Raw genomic sequence first — 22,732 nt, 5'->3', positions numbered from 1 at the left:
CGTTCCACGAGCTTTTTGTCCTGTTCCGTTCTATCCTAAAATCGCAACAAACACATAACGGAACATATTTGTCCTGTTCCGTTCCCTTCCCACATGTCTACCAAACGCTACCTTATATACTATGGACAAGACTTGAAAGGTGAGTGAACACAACCTAGCTCATGTAGTCATGTTGCAATAGGGTGAGACGTTTAAGTTCAATTTTGCACCAAAAAATAGTTAATCAACTATCAGTAACTAAGCTTTTTCATACTTCCTTAAGTTGGACAGTAAGTAATTATTTGTTAAAATAAACCAACATTAGATATTTGTCAAGATATATTTCATAATTTCCTTGTTCAAGAGGTGGGATCTTGAGCTTTACCGAGTTGTTTGGGTTGACCGGAAGAGGGGATTTCGACGTACCATCTTATATATGTGACTTGTATATATATTTATTGGGAGGAGGTCCCTCGTGATAGGTTCTACTAGGAAGAAGGGCAGGCAAATAAACAAGAAATTCTCCAATTGAAACCTCTCAGGACAACTTTCACACTAGACCAGCTCAAAGTTATTTTTGGGTTCAACATTTCACCACTGCGAATCTAGTTGCACTTTGCTAAATTCATCATTTCTTGCAACAACTTTTTCTTCATATCAATAGTAAAATCTGATGAGCCAGCAACTTAATTATGTAAAGTCTCAGATGTGTAAAATTGCACTCAGACTTATTTGTGTTGAGCAAAATGCCTAGAGTAAAATAATGCTAAAAGTTGTTTTTTAGATAAATTCCATGAATCAATAATAAATAATTAAAGAAGGAGATAAAAACAAATGACGTGTTGGTGGTAAAAGAATGGGGGTTCTTTTGCCTAAGATTTTGGTTGATGGGTGTTAGTTAAGCAAGTGCCTTCCCTTTTTTTTGACAGAAAAAGCAAGTGCCTTCCTAGTCAAGCAAGTGCCTTCCTATGCAATATATACACGGGGTGACTCGATGCACACTAACGTTAGTGCTTTTGTTTGTATATATATCTGCAAGTGCCTTCCATAGTTTGTAACCGCTTGCTTTATTTCATTGTCTCCTTTCTTTCTTTCTTTCTCAGAACAAACCTCTTGCGTGTTCAAGATCGATTCACAAGGCAAGCACGTTTTTCAACTCCTGCGTTTTTCTTTCTCAGCGACTACACCTCAAAATGCCCCTGATGCGGACAAGCGGCTCTTCCCACATCATAATCTTTTTTATGATTCTATGCATTGCTTCTGCTATTACTTCAGGTAACTAAAGTTAACTACAATACTATTTCAAAAGTTCGATCATATACTGAACTGATGAACTAAAGTGAACCTAACTGGTCACAGTCTGAGTGAGTAAAATTGAACTGAACTGTTTTTATGGTTCGGTGAACCAGTTTTGTGCGATGAAATCAACATCATTTTACTTTTCCTATTTTTGTTTCAGTCTGTGACTTTAATAACAATCAATTTGTATTTCAATATCAATTATTTGCATTAACTCGCAATTATTTACTACTCAATTATGGTTTTTTCAAAATTATAAAATCTGAAATCAGAGATGGAGATAGAATAGGCAAATAAAAAACGTAAACAAATTCTAGAAACAGGAACGAAATCAACTAATTTACAAACTTGAATCAGAATTTTTTTTTTTATTATGAGGTGAAATCAACCATGGAGAAATAGAAACGAAATCAATCATGGAAAAAGTAACAGAAACGATTTTTTTAAGCAAATCAATAACTAAACACAGAAAAAAAAAACCCAAAAAAATTAAAAGATGGAATTACACATGTGGAACCTCCAATCCGTGTTCCGAACCACTGATCTGGGTGAAATGAAGGTGAAGAACGCGGTCTGAGAAGAAGGTGAAGAACGCGTTCTGATTTGTGTTCAGAACCACCAATCTGGGACATGAGTATGAGGTTATGTCGTTTTAGGGTTAATTTGGGTCCTTTTGGTCACTTTGTGACCGTTTGGCCCAATTAAAAAAAATATTAGACAAAAATTAGGGTTAAATTGGTGAGGATTGATATTTTTTTTTTTGTACAAACCATGTTGATTTTTAAATACATATTTAAATTCAAATAATAATGCTTAAGTGAAAATAAAAAATATAAATATATGAAGTATAGTGGGGTCCAATTAAAAGTAAAATAAACAACCGTGCACTTGAGTGAATTTTGCATGAGTTACTTATGAGTTGTTTAAATCCTATGGGGCAATATAAACCCACCAAAATAGTAGTTAAGCAATCCAACTAGCAACCATGCATTGGAGATGTTCGGTGTAATGGTTAGTAAAATACAATTCGGAATAATTGAATTGTATTGGAAAAGCAGTACGGTTCCGAACTGGTTTGCTTTTAAACGGTTCCTTACAAGAATTTAAGTAATGGTTTCGTTTTATTATTTTCAATTCAGTACATTACAGTTTGAAATACAATTCGGTGCACTATTATTTTTTTAACATGCCATTCTAAGATATTAGCCCATTAAATACAAATGTGATATGCAATTTCTAATAACATTTTACTAATCGCAGAAGAAACTATTAGTTCAGCTGCTCCTCGATGGGCGAAGGAGGAAGCTTGCTTTTTCGAGTACTATCCTGGCTGCCACGACAAATCATGTCACCAACAGTGCAGTGGCACACGTCCTTACACTGGTGGTCGATGTGTATGTGCTTCGCAATGCAATATTGGAAAAAAATGTTGCTGCTATAAGATGTATGTAGTATTTTCCATTGTGTTCATATATATATATGAATCTACAAACACAATTTATATGATTTCAATAAAAAATATGTGAAAAAATGAATATTTAGTTTAATTTTAGAATTATTTTTATAAAGTTTCTTTAGGGACTTCAATGAAATATATCACAAAATTCTATTAAAATTCATTAGGTTTTTTGGTCAATCTTAACTGGTCTGATATTATTTTTATAATCAATTGAAAGTTGATGAAAAATATTTTACCCATTTTTTGTTGCCTTAGTTTGTCATTATTGACGATTATTTGTTAATTAATTAACCTTACTTGACATAGATTTCTATTATTTGGTCTAATTAAGTTTATTATTATTTTCAGGTCATATTCTAGCATCAAGGGCATTTTGGGAATTGTGGATTGAAGAGTTTATTTATGCTGAAGTGAAGATTGTATTTTACTTTTTAGATTATATTAGGATTTAATTTCAGAATAAAATTATCTTTAGGATTTGATCTCAGCTTTATTTAAGGATTTGTGTTGTGACAACCTTCTACTTTACTCTTTTTAGTTTTTTTTTTCCTGTGAAAATTTAATGAGGACAATTCAAGTTCCAAACCAAATACTCTACACAAATTTTGCCTAACTTCACTTAATTAGAAACATTAACAAGATATGAATAGCAATTTGTGTTTGAAGAATGACACTTTTCATGTTGGAACGCTATGGATAGAAATAGCAAAAACCAAATTAAAAACAAATAAAACCCAGCCACTAATTATAAGACCAAACTTTGACATGACCATGATCTTCATAATCCACCCACCCGATTCAGGTCGGTAAATTCTGACTTTTCAGCCTTTGCATTTTGCAATGAAAGGCTTAGTTTCCCACTTAATGGCATGTGAAAATGATATGATATGGGGAATGAAAACGTGGAAGATGGAACACCACAAAACCAGTAAACCAACCCTTGTGTGGGGTCTTGAAGATGAAGAGTCACTTAACGTCTTAACTTTCAGCCCCATCTAGCACCCAATTTTGACATAAATGTCTGTATTTTAGGCTATAGAGGTACTATATATAGTCTTAGGATTCATTGTTCAGTTTCATATAAACCTGCATAAAAATAATTGAAGTATCAAGACTTTGTAGTGAAACTTTCAAAAGTAAATTTGAACACTAGAGTGACGGTGCCATTTAAATAGTGCTCTACATTGTTAGCCTCAAAATCTCCATTACCCTAATTGCAAAGTGTTGTTGGTCAATGGTTTCAACCTACAACAACATAAATCAATAGATTAAAGGCTTAATCCAGTTTTTGGTCCCTAATTTTTGTCATAAATATGGTTTTAGTCCCTCGTCGGAGTAAAGATGGGATTGATCCCAATTTTTTTGCAAAATGATTGACTTTGGTCCTTCCGGCCGGTTGGGTCAACGCCGGAGCTCCTCCGGCTGATGTGACTCTTGCCACATCAATTAATGAGTCTTGCTGGATCTTCTTTTTCTTTTTTCATTAAATTAAAATAAAATTAAGACATACAAAATTAAAACATTAATTAACTCTCACTAATTAACCTCATTTTTAATTAATTAAAATCCTCATCCAGATTTTTTCTTCATCATTATCAACACCATCATCCTCCTCATCTTCTTCTCCTTTTTTACACTCCCAAACCCAAAAATTTACAGCTACTCCATCCCCAACCCCAACCCCATCTTCACCGCTGATTCTTCACACAACACCAACCCCACCACCACCACCCCCCAACCCCAACTTCCCTTACTTTCTTTATTTTTCACGCTCTCTCTCTGCTTCTGTTACTGTTTCTCTTCTTTTTTCTACCCATATCACTACCCCAACCTACCCATATCTCCCCACCACAACCCATACTGGTTTTCACCTTTTCTTCACCAGATCCATATTGCAAATGCTAAGATTTCAAATAAATTAAGCCACTGATCTAGACCAAAATCGCAGCTTGATCATATGCTCGTGCTGCTTCCTCTGCTGTTTCAAATGTGCCTAGCCACACCCTTCTCTTCCTGTTTCACAAATAAGCTAATAAATCAAACATTCACAATCTAACAAAGAAAAAGGCAAAACCTTTACAATAATTAGAAACTGGGTATGTTGTGTTGAGGTGATTTGATTTGATTGAGAATAATGTAGTAATAGTAAGAAGAAGTGAAGAAACATACAAAAGGGGGTGTCGAATTTCTGAAACGGTGATACCCATGAGCCCCAATGGCGCCGTCTGACACCTCTGAACTTCTTTGAATGAACCATGAAAGAAAAATCTGTTTTTATTCTTTCCCTTTTCATCTTTTTACAATTCTGTTTCTGGGTCTTGAAAAAAATTTCAACTTTTTTAATATCCTGTTTCTGGGTTGATTTATCAGGTTCGGGTTGAATTCGAATCTGTGTTCTGGACCTTGGTTGACATGGGTAGGGAGAGAGGGAAACAGGTTTTAATTAATTAAAAATGAGGTTAATTAGTGAGAGTTTTTTGTTTTTGAAAGTAATTAGTGAGAGTTAATTAATGTTTTAATTTTTGTGTATCTTAATTTTATTTTAATTTAATGAAAAAAGAAAAAAAATCCAGCAAGACTTATTAATTGATGTGGCCACATCAGCCGACGAAGCTCCAACGTTGATCAAACCGGTTGGAAGGACCAAAGCCAATTATTTTGCCAAAAATTAGGGACCAATTCCCACCTTTACACCGGTGAGGAACTAAAGTCATATTTATGACAAAGGTTAGGGATTAAACACTGTATTAAGCCTAGATTAAACAATAACTAGCTAGGTGGACTCGAAAGTAACAGTAATTTGAGGCAGAGTATTACATAGAATTGTAGAAATCTTAATAAACAATGTAATCTTTTTTTTTTTTGGTCACTAACAATGTAATCTTATGACAGTGACATGAATTGCATTAATTAGATTCTTTAAATGTTTTAAACTTTTTCTCTGATGTATTCTCTGAGATGTAGTACTAGAAATTTTAATGGGTATAGTGCAGAGAAACCAAATCATATATGAACGCAACAGTATTATGCACAGTATAGCCATTTAGGTCCCGTTTGAAAATACTCCATAGTTTAATTAAGAGCTTATGGTCATAGGCGCTTATATCATAAGCGCTTATTTATAAGCTATTTTAAATTTTTTATTGAAATAAATAAAAAATAAGTTATATATAAGCTTAAACTCTTTTTTCATAAGCTATTCATAATAGCTTATGAAAATGAGCTATTTGAAAATAAGCTCAAAATAACTTATTTGTTTGCATAAGTTTTCTCAAACACTTATGCTATCAGATAAGCTCAAATAAGCTCTTCCAAACGGGGCCTTGATCTAATTGCAAATGTAATTGAACTTTGTTTTGTATACTAGGATTATACCCGTGCGATGCACGGAGGCTTAATTTAAATGGGTTAAATAAGTTGCGTATTTCACTCATTTTAATTGTTATCTTTACTATTATAATTTAAAATTTGAATATGAAAATATTAAAGATACATATACAATTGTAAGTTTTTTAAAGTGTTATTATATCTTTCAAAAAAAAGTGTTATTATAATTATTTTATAATAATGTTATTATTTTCAATTTATGCCTCAAGACTCAACTTACACCAATGATAAAAAGTTTCCACATTAATAAGACTTTTTTTGGTAATGCACCGAAATATAAAGAATATTATTTATTCATTAGATATGTTATTTGACAATAGAGATTTTTTTTTTGACAATAGAGATTTGATATTATTACAAATAAAAAACACCGGATGAAACGCATTGTCATTTTTTAGTTTTTGAATTTGAAGTTTTTTTGGGTACATCAGAAAAATAAATTACACTCTCTAAGGATTGGACTCTTTATGTCCCCACCCTAACTCATATGAATTTGAAGTTTAGATCAATATATAGAAAACGAAAAAATTAACTTTTACATTTATAATTATATTAGAAAATTTGTTTTTTTTGTTATACAAAATTTGAATTTAGTATCACATGGATTTAGTTGTTTTTTTTTTAAAGCACATGGATTTAGTTATGTCTACCTAACATGGCAGGATTTAGTTATTATTATATATTATATATTATATATCATAAGGCCATAACTAATATTTGGCGAAATTTTTTAGAGAGTAAATTTTTTTTTTTTACACTTCTAAATAAAAGAATTAACACGAGACTCAAAAATGTTTCTTTGAATAAAATATTTTTCTTTCCTTGACAACCTAAAAAAGATTTTTTAAATGAAAGTATTTGTCAACCATGTAATTATTTACCACTCTTTAAAACTATGTATTGTAAATTGTATTTTAAAATTACCTAATATTAATACAAAACTTTGTGATTAAATTAATAATTTATGGGCATTGTTAAAATTTTAATGATATTTAGTGGAATAATAAATTTGGTAAAATATATTTTAATTGCATTAATATAAACTAAAATAAAAAAGAGATGTTCTGAACTATTACTTTTGAAATTTTAAAAATTAATTTGGTAGCAAAATCAATGTAATTGTGCCATGTGAACCCTCTAATGAGCAGAGAATAATTTTATATTATGTTCACTTGCTAGTAAGTAGTGAATACATCAAAGCTTATCCCAATAATAAAAACTAACAGAGTTTCAGCTTAACCTTACAAATGTACTGCTAAAAAAAGGCACAAAAACATTCAAAATAATGTAATCTCTTCAAATGTCACAGCCTAGAATATTAGTTAATGTACAAATGCTATAAAAATCACAAGGCAGATAATCAATGTTATGTTGACAGTGGTGGCAGAGACATTAACTGTCAAAGAAGTGCATATAATACATAATTTTCTTTATTACTCTAGTCACCAATATTAACAATATAAACATGGTAAATTGGCTTCAGCACAATCCATTTGCGAACTTCAAGTCCAGGATTTGAAGCAAGAGAGTCATAATTTTTTTTTTAAAAGAGAAAAATTGTATTGAAGTGTAATATGTCAATGATAGCATGAGTAATACAGCCTCGTATGATAGAAAGAGCCAAAGCAAACTCCAGACCAATCTGCGAATATGAATGCATTTGAACCAAAAGAGATATATGAATTAAGTGGGGCAAATAAACAAACGACAAAGAACTGCAACCAAACTCAAAAACCAGAATCCAATAGCCTTGAAGACCAAATTGGTATGAAGCACAAAAAAGGGTGCTCACTTGGTACGCCAGTTTCTGCATAAAAAGTTTCCACCAATAAGTAATAACCTCAAGCAAAGGTAATACAATCCTTAGCACACCCCAAGTCTTAACTCTTAGCCAACAAAGAACCAAGAGAACCAAAAGAACCTAGAGGAAAGCAAGGGAAGACAGCAAAATAGCTCTACTTTTTTCACTATCTCCTTGCAACATGCATGCATTTTAACTTATCCTCCATCTAATCAAACCACCAACATGAAGTACCCCAACAAAAAGAGAAAAAGCATTACCAAAGATAAAAATCATCCCAATCATATTAGTTTTTATCAAAAGACACAACTTCAATCAATATACAAATAAAAAATGATAAGTGGAAAAACATGCACTTAATTGGTGAAATTTCTCGACAAAAACTGCATATTGATTTAATATGTTTAGGGGAATAGTAAATTATTTGAGTTTGTCAAGAGTAAATATAGGAGAAACAAAACAGTAAATGAACTAAAGATCTATGGAGGTGCCTTGAAGTTGGGCCCAAGCCAACATAAACCTTTCTGCTGCAAATCATAAAACCAAGAGTCAAAAGTGATTTCAGAATTAAAAAACCATGTAACACACCAAAGATATAGGGAGACTAATACCTCTTAAAAAGGAGGTGTCGAAGGCAACCAAATCATACTTCCAAGGGACTAATACCTCAACTCACTAAGGAACGTAATTTTTGGAATTCAACAAAGGAAAATAGGGGATAAACCATAACTTTCTCAATTTGAGAATCTCATTCATCTCATGTATTCTCACAAGGACAATAGGAATGATAATACACCAGTTGTGTTGAGGGATCCAGAGCTCGCATCTGCAGGTGGTTTCACTGATATGGCTCTTCCATCACTGAACCTCATCGTCCATGCAAACGAACCCTTGCTTCATCGTGTTCTTCCACTCCAAATTCTCTAGCACAAATTTAACCTCCTTCGCAATCTCATGCAGCCTCTCCTTGCACATAGTCGCAACCTCTTGAGTTCAAAATCAGAACACCTAAGCTGAGTGGCATTACCAGTAGCTGTTATAAAGCAAAGTAATGGTTAGAAAACACACAAATTAAGCAGCAGAGGCATTAGTATCTTGTGTAATTTCCTGGATATTGCTTCTAGATGTCATTAGATAGTTGAAATCGTAAAGAAAGGTATAAATGACAAGAAGAATGAGATAACTATTATTATAAATTCATGGAGAAGTTTATTTCGTTGGATTACCTTCCAAGTTCCAACCATTGGTCCAACAAATATGAATTTATGGAGGTTTTTTAAAGCAAAGCAAACTTGAAGAGATGATCAATGTTGTGTTGGGGTTGATTGCAATGTAAGTCCCACATTGCTAATGAAGGAGAAAAAAGATCAAGTTATGCATCTTGGAGAAGTCCCACATCGCTTAGATTAGTGAGGGGTGGGAGGGTTCAAGACTATATATAGGGATCTCAGGCTCCTTGTTTCAACACACCAAAAACACCAAAAGGTGTAGCACCTGAAAACACTTTAAGTTTATATTTGTTTTTTCTTTTTCTCTTATGCTCTTGTTTTAGAGTATTGTGAGATGTAGTTCAAATATTTACTTTGGAGAGTGTGGGTGTACTGGGGTTATGGGGTGGTTGAGAGTGAAGTCTATGTGTTGTAACAATTTTCACATAGTGTTTATTCTCTGGTTGTCGGTTTTGACAACGGCCGTGGTTTTTTCTCCGGTTTTGGAGTTTCCACGTTATATTCTTGTGTTGTTGATTGCGCTCCTGGTTTATTTTACTTCTTCAGCTGTGTTGTTTCCTAACATTGGTATCAGAGCTTCCGGTTCGATGGATATCACTTGGTGTGATATTGCGAAGGTGCTGAAGAAGTGGTCTGCAGCTGCGATGATGCTGTGATGGAGGAGTTGATGCAATCATGATTACACAAGGCGTTCTGGGCATGAGATTGTCCAGGTAGCACACGGGCATTGGTTGATATAGATGCAAGGTGTGTGATGATAGCGTGCGGGCATTGGTTGGCGTTGATGCAAGGTACGTGGTTATGTCGATGGCTGATGAACTTCCGGGGAAAGCCAACATGGAAGTTGCACCATAAATTTTCAGCAAGGTTTCGGCATGTGGAAATTCTTGGAATGATTTAGTTCCAAGTGAAGAAAATTCAAGGGATGGTTTAGTTCCAAGTGTAGTATACTCTTTTATGGTGGAGTATGATAATTTAATTTGTCGGTATATAGACAATGAAAATTATGTTTGTCGGTGAAGACAATGATTGTCGGTGTAGACAATGAACATTGAAGACCATTACAATCAAGGTGGAGATTGTTGGGGTTGATTGCAATGTAAGTCCCACATTGCTAATGAAGGAGAAAAAAGATCAAGTTATGCATCTTGGAGAAGTCCCACATCGCTTAGATTAGTTAGGGGTGGGAGGGTTCAAGAATATATATAGGGATCTCAGGCTCATTATTTCAACACACCAAAAACACCAAAAGGTGTAGCACCTGAAAACACTTTAAGTTTATATTTGTGTTTTCTTTTTCTCTTATGCTCTTGTTTTAGAGTATTGTGAGATGTAGTTCAAATATTTACTTTGGAGAGTGTGGGTGTACTGAGGTTATGGGGTGGTTGAGAGTGAAGTCTATGTGTTGTAACAATTTTCACATAGTGTTTATTCTCTTGTTGTCGGTTTTGACAACGACCGTGGTTTTTTCTCCGGTTTTGGAATTTCCACGTTATATTCTTGTGTTGTTGATTGCGCTCCTGGTTTATTTTACTTCTTCAGCTCTGTTTTTTCCCAACATGTTGAACCAAAAAAATTCTTACAACCAAAATTTAACTCCACAAAATTATTTTGCACTTTTTAGTTAGACTCAATTAAAATGGATCCTTTTAATGGAATCACAGAATTCTTGACTCATTTGGTACATTTTGTTTTCTTATGAATGTTAGAGATATATAGTCACTGATATTGTCAAGATTGTGTAATGTATTCTTTCTACACTATTGTAAGAGTCATGACTCTCTAAAAGTTCGTTGTATTTACTGCTCCATAATGGTAATGGGTTAGAAAAACTTCAGAATTATAAATATACATAAAAAAAGGTATAAGTACATAACACTTACAAAAAACACATCCAGTAATGGATTCAATCTAGCACAAGATTCTGCCCCCGCAAACATTAACAGATTTGAGGTTAAAAGTTAACTCAATATTTACTAATAATTAGGCAATCAAATGATAAAGGGATAACTACATCAACATCATTCAGCACCGCTTTAACTGCAAAGGCTTATATGGTTGGTCAACTGGACACATCCCACGTCATATGAGAAAAACTTATATACCATTTGTTTCAGTTCTAATAAGTCACAACAGTTATGGTAATATAAAAATTTCTCAGGACATAACCACCGGTTGAGTTGGTACTTCAAATTTGATTGCTTTATTCAGCACCATGTTATATGATAAACTTTACTAAATTTTCTTCTACAAGAGGGGATTTGATTGTGTCCTGTTTCAAAACAGAACTACCGGTTGGGTAGGGACTTCAAATTTTGAACAATAAAATAGTGTGATTCTCACAAGATATAGAAAAATTAGTTTTACCTAAATTTCTATAAGGATCATCGAGTAGGAGTAGTAGGAGTTGGCAAGCTATGTTACTAAGATCTTGAAAATTTCAACTAACCTTTTGTTTCAAGTCATATGCCATGTCATACAGCCATAGTACCAACACTTACACCAATTTGGCAGAAAATGATTCCACATAACCAAAAGAAATTATGAAAATATTTCTATTCGTGTGGCATGGATTTTTCCCCAATACAGTGGAAACAATTAGCCCTTTTTTTTATAAGCCAATGAATTGCATTTAAATTTAGCACAAGGGGTGCTAAGCCCAAATACAAGAGAGGAAGGAAAAAAAATGACAAGACAAAAAACCCAAAAAACTAAAAATTCCAGCCAAGCTAACACTTGAACTTGAACTTGATCATGAAACTAACTTTAAAAGCCAGCATAAACCAAATGCCCATGGTACAGTTCTGCCTCAACTAATATCACAAAGAGGAGAGGCATCCCCCATATCCAAACCAGCCGCAAACACCAAGAATAACAGCAAGCAGACCCACCTACAGAGTTTAATCCGCCACACACACTCAAATAATATGAACGCACAGTAGTGGATTAGAGTACCACTCAAACATGGAACAATTAGCCCTTTTGATGACCTTGTCTGATCAACAACCCAAAATAGTCAATTAGCTAATAGTATTTTTTTCGAAAGGCAATAAGCTAATAGTGAACATCCACTATAATTATTATAAAATTTATAACCTAAGAAGAGGGAGTAACCCATAATTTATGTGGCTTCAAGTTTGATATCAATGAGTGTTCTTATACACGTACTATGTTGCCACATCCCTAGTTGAGAGTCTAAATTTTTTCTTCACAACTATTGAACAACTTGAAAGGCCAAAATAAAAAGTCATATTGAAATGCATGTTTTGCTCTTTTGCCATTGAGAATGATCTCAAATGGAAGCTGGAGATTTAAATGTAGCAAAATAGCACACTCCACGGCCCCAAAAAAATAGCACATTTCACATTCCACTCATAGGATGAAATCAGAATATGAACAAATTTATAATTTCCTTATTGAAAATAAGCATCACCTCGGCATTACAATTAAAAAGTTTCCACATTCAAGAATATTGAGAGACAACAACTTATATTCATCAAATTATTTTACATGAATTGCTTCTAAAGACATAAAAAAATAGTCCTATTACATGTCCAATGTGAACACCTAATTTTGTCCTACTTTTAATAAAATTAATTTAATATAAAAATAGCACTCAAAATTATATTAATAGTAATGATTTAATTGATTTCAGAATTATAATATTAATTAAATAAATAAATACGAAAATAAATAATAAATACCAAAAATAACTATCTGGGCTTTTCTTCCTCTCCAAGAATGAAAGAATGATTCCCAAGAATATTTCAGGAGTAGTGAGAAAGAAACCCTAGACTTGTAGCTATAAATAGAGAGGGGTTTTGTGTGGTGATGTCATGTTCAGAGGAAGGCAAAAAGAGTGTGAAAAAACTGAGTGTTCACTTTTAAGTAGTAGTTCCATCTTTGAACTACAACTCTACTATATAAGATATTGAGTCTGAGCGTGAGAGCGAATTTCCAGAAACAAGATCATTAAGCGGTGATTGAAAAGGTTTGGTTCGCACTTCATTATACATATTTGCTCTTTGGTATTTGAATATATAACATGATTAGGGACACTTATTATTAAACCATATGAATTTCATGCTTACAATTTGATCTCTGATACTGTTCGTAGTTGAAAAGAAAATGTTTTCCGAGCCTTTCCTCTGTATGATTATTGGAATAAATTATTTTTTTGTTTGAGTTATTAAGATCAGGTGATGTTGCGTTGGGATGCTGCCATGGTGTTTTTTCTTCCTTGAGATCTCACTGTTTCCCTTTGCTTCAATTCCTTGTCGTTACCTGTCTTACTAAAGGAGGTGTTTTTATCTCTTTTTTCTAACATAGGATTAGTTTTCTTAGAAAGATCAGATTCTTGCTTTAAATAATTTATTTGTTTCAAGTATATATGGTACATGCCGTGAACCTATTCTTTTTCCTCTCCTTTAACTTATCGAGACCCAAATCTTTCCAATATCAATTCAAAATAACGTGAACTCTTAATACTTGGCTGGTTTTCAATATAATAAAATACACCTACCCATTTAAATGATCTATTTCCTACAAAAATTAAGATATCTTAATATATCAAATATTTTTAAAATAAAAAACACAAAAATTAACAAAAACTATCAAGAACTACGTGGCTTTGAACTCTCCATGGCACTTTGGGGATACGTAGGAGCGGGCATCAACCGTCAAGCCAAATTTGTAAATAATATTTTTTTTCTTAATAAAATATAAACTAATCTTTTTATCGAAATCATTTTCTTGGGTGGAATAAATAAAAAGCTATTTTCTTTCACATATTTAATTAGGGTAACCATTTGTAAATGGACGCTTAGGGTGCTAATACCTTTCCTACGCGTAATTGACTCCCGGACCCGTTTTTGGTTTCGAAGACTATATTCATATGGGTTTTCTAATGTTTTCCCTCTTAAAACATTGGTGGCGACTCTTCTGAATTCTAATGTTTGAAGCGTCGTCCCGCCGCAATCCTAGTTGCAACAGTTGACAACTCTGCTGGGGACTATACTTCGAGAGTCAGGCCTGTCATGATTAATTGTGTGATTTTCTTGTTAGCTTTATTTGTTTTACCCTTTTTTTTCTTAATTTTAATCTTGTGAACCCTAGGATAGATGACCTTTTTATTTGGATATTTGTGTTTTCTATTTTTTTTTTGCAGGTAGGGTAGTAATAGGGATAAAGGTTTGTATGCTCCCTACACACACCACACTACTCAAGTCTGTTACACATTTTGGGCTCTCTACCCGAGTCTTGGAACAACCATAGGATGAGAAGGGGACCCCAGTGATGGCATGTGAGCTATGCTCCCTGACAGTCACTGGATACCCGCCCAGATTTCTACTGCCATTATGGGCTTACCATATGTGAACTTTTGTTCCTTGTGGTTAAGGTCATGATGACAGGTTCAATCTGGGGACCTTTTCAGTTGAGAGAATTTTAGATCCCTCCTTAAGGTAGCACCCAAATAGTATGGCCATAGTATTGTCATCCATAGGATTTACCCTAATAGGACACACGGGAGCATATTCTATTTTTTTTTATCCCTAAAAATTAATAATGTAAATACTGTATATATCATATTACATACTATTAACTCTTTTTTCTTTTTTTCTACGATAGGTAAGTTTGGAGGTTGGCACTGCTTTTGATAAAAAACAAAATGGAAAATTTTGAGCATACTAGCACTCCTCTAAAAGAAGATTTTAAGGTGATGACAAACTCCAATGAAGTACAGATTCTGAATGCCAAGCTCCTTCAAGCCATGAAAGACCACGAGGCGCTTCAAGCACAATACGTCGAAAGTCGCGACGAGTGTGCCATTTTGCAGAAGCAACTTGATATGGTGAGAGATCAATTGACAACTTGGGGCCCGAAGTTCTTACGTCACCTTTGCGAAGCAAATGAGGAGATGTGCTCCAACCCTTTCTGGGAACCATTGCCTGCTGTGGGTGAATTCATGAGTCTGTGTGAGTATATGACATCAGGGCTTAAAAGAAAGAGAGATGGCCAGTAGAGTTGATATGGTCTAGAGTTCATGTTTTGTAATGGCAAATCTAATGTATGAAAAAATTTTGCATTAATAAAATTTCGAGTTTATCTTCATGTCCACTTCTCAAGATATTGCTAGTATGCTCAAGACACAATCTATGTGGAACTCCCCCTAGATTGGTTGTCAACCATATTCACCATCTTATAGGTCGTGCACCTTCTGATGGGATACGGGTTCCATTTCGACTTATCAAGTTCAGCGCCAACCTACCTAGTAACAACATCGTAAGATATATAGAATTAAATAAATAACTTAACAATGTTTTATTTTACAGAAACAAAAAGTGTATCTTCGGCATCTTTACAGGACCCAGTCTCAGGCTAAGATCATGGATGACCTTGAACGCAGCAATGCAGAGTTGAAGGAGGAAGTGAATCAGCTTAAGGAACAAATGTCAAAGCTCATGGAGTTTATAAAAGAAGTTGCGAAGAAGGACAATGAAACACCGTCATCCAGTCCTGACTATCCACCTGGCTTTTCTTCTACCCATGCTCAAGGGGTAGTCATGCCGCTGACAGTGCAGTCTAACAGGCCCTTCCAACAAATTTCTCAGCCGCACGATGTCCAAATTCCCCCTTATAGCCTTCTTCCAGGCTACACACCGCCTTTTGTTGTCGACCCCACAGGCAGTAACCCACCGGCCACTGCCCAGCTTGGCTCGACTCAATCACAGGGTCTGCCACAACTTGGAACGGAGGCATTGCCGGGTCGACCTTTGGGTCTTGGGAGATGGTGGCGACCACTTGTTTCGAACTGTGACCTTCTTGGAAGAACCCTGGAACGGAGGCATTGCCGAGTGGGATATCACCGTACATGATGGTGAACCTGGACTCGTCGTACTTGATCTCAAACTTATTGGGGTTATCGGCTTCGAAGAGGAGGCGAATGGTGAGGGTGATGGAGGAGGTGGTTCCGGTTGGGTTGTCGGCGACGATGTTCATGTACTGACAAATAACTGAAGATTGAACTGTGGCTTCTTGGGCTTCACCGACAGGATGATGACGAGCACCACCACCAGCGCAAGAAATGCGAGGAACTATAATAGCAGGCAGCGGCAGCAGCCTTTCAACGATGTCGCCGATGAAGATGGATGAGAAGGTTGCGAGCTGTTAGAACTGACGTTGCTCCATTTTCAGAATGCCAAATTCAAAAAGTAGTTTTGCGTCGGTTTAAACCGACACTTTAAGATGCATATAACAGCAGTTGTGTCGGCGGTTGCCTTTCTCTGCCGTTAGTATGCTTTGTGGCGTCAAATCAAGTGTTAATCATTTAACTGTTGCGAATTGGTTTAACGACAGTTTAAATGACAAACGAATTGATCGACCCTAAATGAGGGGATTTTTGTAGTAAGTATTGCTCTTAGTCTAACTTAATATTTTTCCTACAAAATAAAAAAATTGTATTTGCTTATGTTTTTAAGAAATGTTTCGTATGCTCAAGTTATATATTTCACTAGTTCCGAGGCGCCACAAGTTTTGGCACCGGATTAACATCGACAAATGGTGGCTGAAGCGGAGGGAAGAGGGTTTCCAGGAGGAAGAAGACCTGTAGTCTGTCCAGATATCAAAACGTAAAGGACCTTAGTGAACACTTGAAAAGTTAGGGCCAAAAGTGTGAAAATATTTTGTTTATTTTTCAGAAAAATATTAATATCAGGTAAGGATTCAATCTGCCCTTGTGCAAGGTTACACATAATTTTTATGTGTACATTAAGTGGACCCTACTTTATTTTTTGTGTATTGGATTATGTCCTTAAGCTATTTTGTCAAGAACTGCCTTTAATAATTGTCCCCTCCGTTCTAATTATAAGACCTAGTTTTAAAATTTTTCATGTTCCTAAATATAAGACTTTTAATAATAATCTTGGAAAAATATTATACTCTTCCATATATACCCCTCACATTAATTGTGTGTTTTCAAATTCCAAAGTTTTAATTACCACTTACCATTAATTAGTGAGAGAAAATGATAAATGGTAAATATGGAGAAATGTATGCATTTTTGAAAAACCAATACACTAATTAAACACATTTAGTGTTTTCTTAATAAATGTAATTTTTTGTATTAGGTCTTATAATTAGGAACGGAGGGAGTAATTGTTTATAAGCATATGTAGGTTGATGATGTGATGGCATGGACGGTTCTGCATGCAGTAGATGTTTACTAAATTGTGTGTAAATTAACAAGTGAAGAACGCTCTCCATGTACGAGTCTGTTAGTGTTAATTAATTTACGAGCTTGAAGACAAATGCTCTCAACTAATTATATTAATGAGTAATTACACGTACATTAATCCAAATTCATATGCATATGATTATCATGATGCATGCAACCCCCTTCTATTATGGCTCATTCTCAAGAATGTACCCCCTCTCTGTTTCCTCTTTTTTTGAATGGCCCTCTGTTTCCTTTTTCATTACCTTTACTTTAGCATATATGCAATTGGCAGCAGCGTCACTTTATTGGCTCTTGTTGGAGAATCTGCTTTTGAGGTTAGTTGGGCATCACGTTATTGGCTCTTGTTGGAGAGTTTGCTTTTGAGGCTCCGTGGGGAGTTATGATATATACACACCTCTCCACTTCTTTTCCACCTCCATTCTATTTTTTTTTTTCTTCTTTATCAATCAAATCACATATCACATCTTTACTTTCTCTCTCTTTTCTTTCTATCTTTCTCTTCTTCCACCTCTCCACATCTCAAAAATGAGGTGTGAAGATATAATTATTCCTCAGTGGGGCATGCGAGAGAGATTGGTGGAGATGTTTCCGGATTGCATTTCTGATTAATGTACAATATTTTATATATTACTTAGTAAATATAATTAGTGTAGGAATTAAAACAATCATATTTTTTTTAGAAACTTGACTGTTAGAAATATAATAGTCATAGAACATTTTTTTTTACAAGAGGAAAGCTAATAGTCTTAAAACCATAAATTAATATATAAATTTCTCTTAAAAAACTAATACTTCACCTTAAGGAAGCGTTTGTTACAAGTTATTAAAAATCATTCTCGGGTAAGTGGATTTCCAAGAATATTATGATGAGAATGTCATTCCCGGACATCTTTTAAAAAAGTGTATGGTTGATAAATTCAATTCTCATATATGTTTTGAAAATTTATTTAATTAAAATATTTAAAAATATAAAATTTGAAGTAAAAAATAAAAGTTAGTAGGAAATAACTTTCATTCTCATGAGAATGCAAGATACCCATTCTTGAACATGGGAATGAAGGTGGGAGAAAAACAATGTGAATTGGATGTCTGGGAATCCATAATACTTGGAAATATTTTTTCTGAAACTTGTACCAAACATGAGAATGTCACATTCCCAACTCAACTTACCCGGGAATGTTCAAATATCCCTTCTACCAAACGCCCCCTAAGTTTTTATATTTATATTTATCTCCTCCTGCACCCCTTTCAACCTTATTTTGAGGTGAGACAAACAATTACTCCCTCCGTTCCTAATCTTTTGTTGTTTTAACTTTTGGTTTAAATTCCAAAACTTTTATTGTTTTATAAACCCAATGCATTTTTCTCAATTTTTTCCATGTATACCCTCATTTAATACTATATCTCTCACCTACCACCTTTTATTTTCACCAATTAAAATCATAACAAGTTTTTTAACCAATAACTATCATTCTCTCTCTTCACTTTAACTCAACATTAAATATGGGTGTTTATGTCAATAAATATATCAATAATTACACTTTTAAACAATGTGCATAACCTTAAACAACAAAAGATAAGGAACGGAGCCACACACCTCAGAGCGCAATAGCTTTGATGCCCAATTACATGTTTTTTAAAAGAGAAATGGACGTGTCAGGGTAGTGGCATGGAAAGGTGTAGTATTAATGGAGGTAATTTGATATAGTGGCATGGAAAGGGCATTAACGTGGTGTCAGGATAGTGGAGGTAATTTGATAGTGGCATGGAAACGTGTAGCATTAACGTGGTATCAGGGTAGTGGAATGCTGAATAGTCAGCCTTGCCACATGCAAATACCTTTGTTTGTTTGTATTCTCTCTAGCTGCTAGCTGCAACTGTTTGTATTCCCTCTAGCCGCGAACTCATGCTGCTTTTCCGACTTGGGCTCTTGTTTTATTGTAACCTGTACTACAACAATCCATGACAGCACGGACCATTCCCACTTCCCTTGAAACTGTTAGAGTTAGTAGGTCCTTTTGTGTAAACTTGAGTTAATTCTGTTTGGTTAAGCTAACTAGAGTTAGTTAGTTGGTACTTGTATAAATAAAGATTAGTCATGAATGAGAACTGTGCGTGTTGAATCAGAATTTTTCATTGTTTGTTTCAGTTTCCTCTGTTAGACTTTACAGAAAGTCAGAAACCTCCAGCTTCAAAACCAGAACCATACCCAAACTACAGCTCCTCTAAACGCAAACACCATGACCACCAGAAAGCCCACATACCTTCAAACACCATGAACAACAGAAAGCCCACTTCTCTACCATTTCACCGCCAAAAATCACTACCATACCCTTTTCTCCAACACATAGCTAATCATCATCCTCCTTCATCAAACATAAACTCCTCCACTTCTTTTCTTCCATAGCCACGACTAAACATCACCATCTTCCTTCAACACTTCAACTACCTCTTACAAGCCCCTACCTTGGAACCAAAACATAACCCATGAAATACTATGAAGCTCTCTCATGGAAGCCACCATAGCTTCCTTTACCATAAACCTCCTCCCTCAGCCCCAACCTTCCTCTCATCCATGAATAGAGCACTAAAGCCACCACCAACAAACCAGTGAAAAGATCACTCAAAGCCTTCCAACACCCTTCCATAGCCACATACCAAAATAGAACCTCCCACTTCACCATCAAAAACCCACTTCTCCTTCCAACACAAACCTCCATATAACTCCATTCACCTAATTTTAAGCTACCACAGCAAAGACACACTCCTTCCTCCATGAACTCATACAAACACCCATTCACAAACTTTCACTCCATAAACCATTCCCAGACCACACCAACAAAACTACAGAACCGAAACTCTTATTTCCATAGACTGCTGCCCTTTTGTCTCCACTTAACCTAGGCACACAACCAAACACCATGACCACCAGAAAGCCCACATCTCTACCTTCAAACACCATGAACAAGAAACTCCTAACCGAAACCCATTACGCCATTGTCCTCCTAATAATTCTCCATCATTACCCGTTAATACACCCAGTCGGCTCATATTAATCATGGTTCATGGATGTAGCAAACTGATCAAAGAAAAGTCTCTGATCCTTGCTAAGTTGGAGACAAGGCTGGCGATGTCTGCGTCAGTAGAGGAGAACAACTCCTAATTGCTATGTAGTGTACCCTGCTGAGCTAGGAGGTTACATTGCAGTGTGATAAGTATTTGTTCTCTTCTACTGCCGCATACACCGTCGGCCTTGTATCCAACTTCAACAGCGATCATAGATTTTTATTTGACCAATTTGCTGCATCTATGATCAAGATGAGTCGGCTTGGTGTACTGACCGACAATAATGGGGGATTCGACACCATTGCAATACTATGAAGCTCTCTCATGGAAGCCACCATAGCTTCCTTCACCGCCAGCATTGACGAAATTGCACTGATGCCGGATCTCCCATCTCATCACTGCCGGTCAGCACATCAAGCCGACTCATCTTCATCATCGATGCAGCAAATTGATCAAAGAACAGTTTTTATCGCTGCTGAAGCTGGAGACAATTTGACCAGCTTCAGTTGCGATTAGAGGCTTTTCTTTAACGAATAGACTGCATTCATGATTAAGAAAAGTCGACTTAGTGTGATGACCGACAATGATGGGGAGATTTGACGTCAGCGCAATTTCATCAATGGTGACACCCGCTTTCTTCTCTTGCATTTGGTTATTTTGGACCTTATTATTTACTTATATATTTATCAATTTATGACTTCATGTTAGTACTATTTTGGACCTTATTATTTACTTATATATTTATGACTTCATGTGAGTACTATTTTATAAATTTATGATGTTGTATTCAGTTTTGTCTAAGCAATTTGTTTTATTAAGTAAACTTTCCTCAAATCAACCTTATAAAACCACTTTCAATTCACTTTCAACCTCTCAATAGTTGGATAAAACTAGGATTGGGGTGGCATGATACTGTCTGCTCCACAAGAAATGTATCATAAGATGAAAAAGGGATATAGCGGAAGAAATTGATGGAGATAAACTTGGAAAATTAACTCGTACAAAGGAGTTTGGATGTATTATCTATATGAAACTGGAAGGTTACCTTGACTAATGAATTAGTAATAGATTTTTCTTCTTTACATTTTAGTACCTCTTGTTGGGTTTAGGAGTTGAACTTACATTACAAAGGCCATAAGATACCTAATGTACATACTTTTATGCTTTGCAACCCAAGATGGAAAAGGTGTCATAAGAAACTGTTTCACATTGGACTTAGTTTAAAAAATTAAAATTATAGTAATGGAGTTACTGATTATAATAGAAGTTCAGATTTATCTCAAGTTCAAATTATAGCAATCACAGACCTACTCTGTGGACGGTGGAGTAGAAAGTTTGTGATTGCTATTCACTATTTCACTGACCTAATGTTCACTGTAACTGTTTCTTTAATTCATTTTGACTTTCCAAAAAAAACTGATAGCCATCCATTATAAATTATGACAAGTTAAGCAGGAATTCCACCTTCCTCAAACCCGCAAAACAACGAAAATGTTTAGCGGCAGTTTTTCTAACGTCTAGTGGGAAGGTTTCAATGTCTGCAAGTGATCTAGGGGTGGTTTTTAAAAACCCTGAAATTACACTCGCCACAAAAGAATTTTGGTGGTTTCTATGATACCCACAATGTATCATACATGAAGGATGTGATTGGTCCACAACAAAAATAATTTATATTTTCATTTTTTTCTTTTTAAATACGGAGGATGTGATTGGTCCACAACCTTTTCGTGTATCATACCCACACAAGTGTTGTGGTATCGTAGCAAGCACCAAGAATTTTTAGCAGTTTTTAGCAACCCCTCGGATATGAAATTTGTATAAAGAACAAAGTGGCTATCAATAATTATTTATTCACACCTCAAAATGAGGTGAAATGAGGTGGAGGAAGAGAGATATAGGAAGAAAAGAAAAAGTAAGAGTGAGAAAGTATAAGATGTGATAGATGATAAGAGGAAAAAGATAGAAATAAAAATAGGTGAAAATGAAGTGTATAAAAAAAGAGGTGTGTATATATCATTACCCAAGTGGCTATTCCTAACTGCTTCACGGAGCACAATACAGTGAATACACCTAGAAAATGCACCTGAAGTCCTGAACCCACATGTCGAACCCACATTTGGTATTTATCATACTAATTAGTAATCACTAAATTTTTCTTGATATCCACATGTCAAATTTGAATTACATCTATTCACCAATGTTAATATTTAAATATAAATAAGGTAAACATTAATTAAAAATAAAAGATTAATTATTGATTGTCTGACGTGCATGCT

At 34.8% G+C, this 22,732-nt stretch overlaps 1 protein-coding gene across 1 annotated transcript; it reads left to right on the top strand.

Moving 5' to 3' along the window:
• Positions 1 to 1,026: 1,026 nt before the first annotated feature.
• On the top strand, positions 1,027 to 3,253 carry LOC130722747 (uncharacterized). The gene is made up of 3 exons (XM_057573575.1): positions 1,027 to 1,254; positions 2,539 to 2,722; positions 3,086 to 3,253. Exons 1-3 carry the CDS (start codon positions 1,173 to 1,175, stop codon positions 3,126 to 3,128), a joined length of 309 nt encoding a protein of 102 aa, XP_057429558.1. The 5' UTR covers positions 1,027 to 1,172; the 3' UTR covers positions 3,129 to 3,253.
• Positions 3,254 to 22,732: the final 19,479 nt, after the last annotated feature.

The sequence above is a fragment of the Lotus japonicus genome, chromosome 6, assembly GCF_012489685.1.
Source record: "Lotus japonicus ecotype B-129 chromosome 6, LjGifu_v1.2".
NCBI lineage: Eukaryota > Viridiplantae > Streptophyta > Magnoliopsida > Fabales > Fabaceae > Lotus > Lotus japonicus.
The sequence above is the reverse complement of the archived record's forward strand: the minus strand, read 5'-3'. Positions and strand labels throughout refer to the sequence as shown.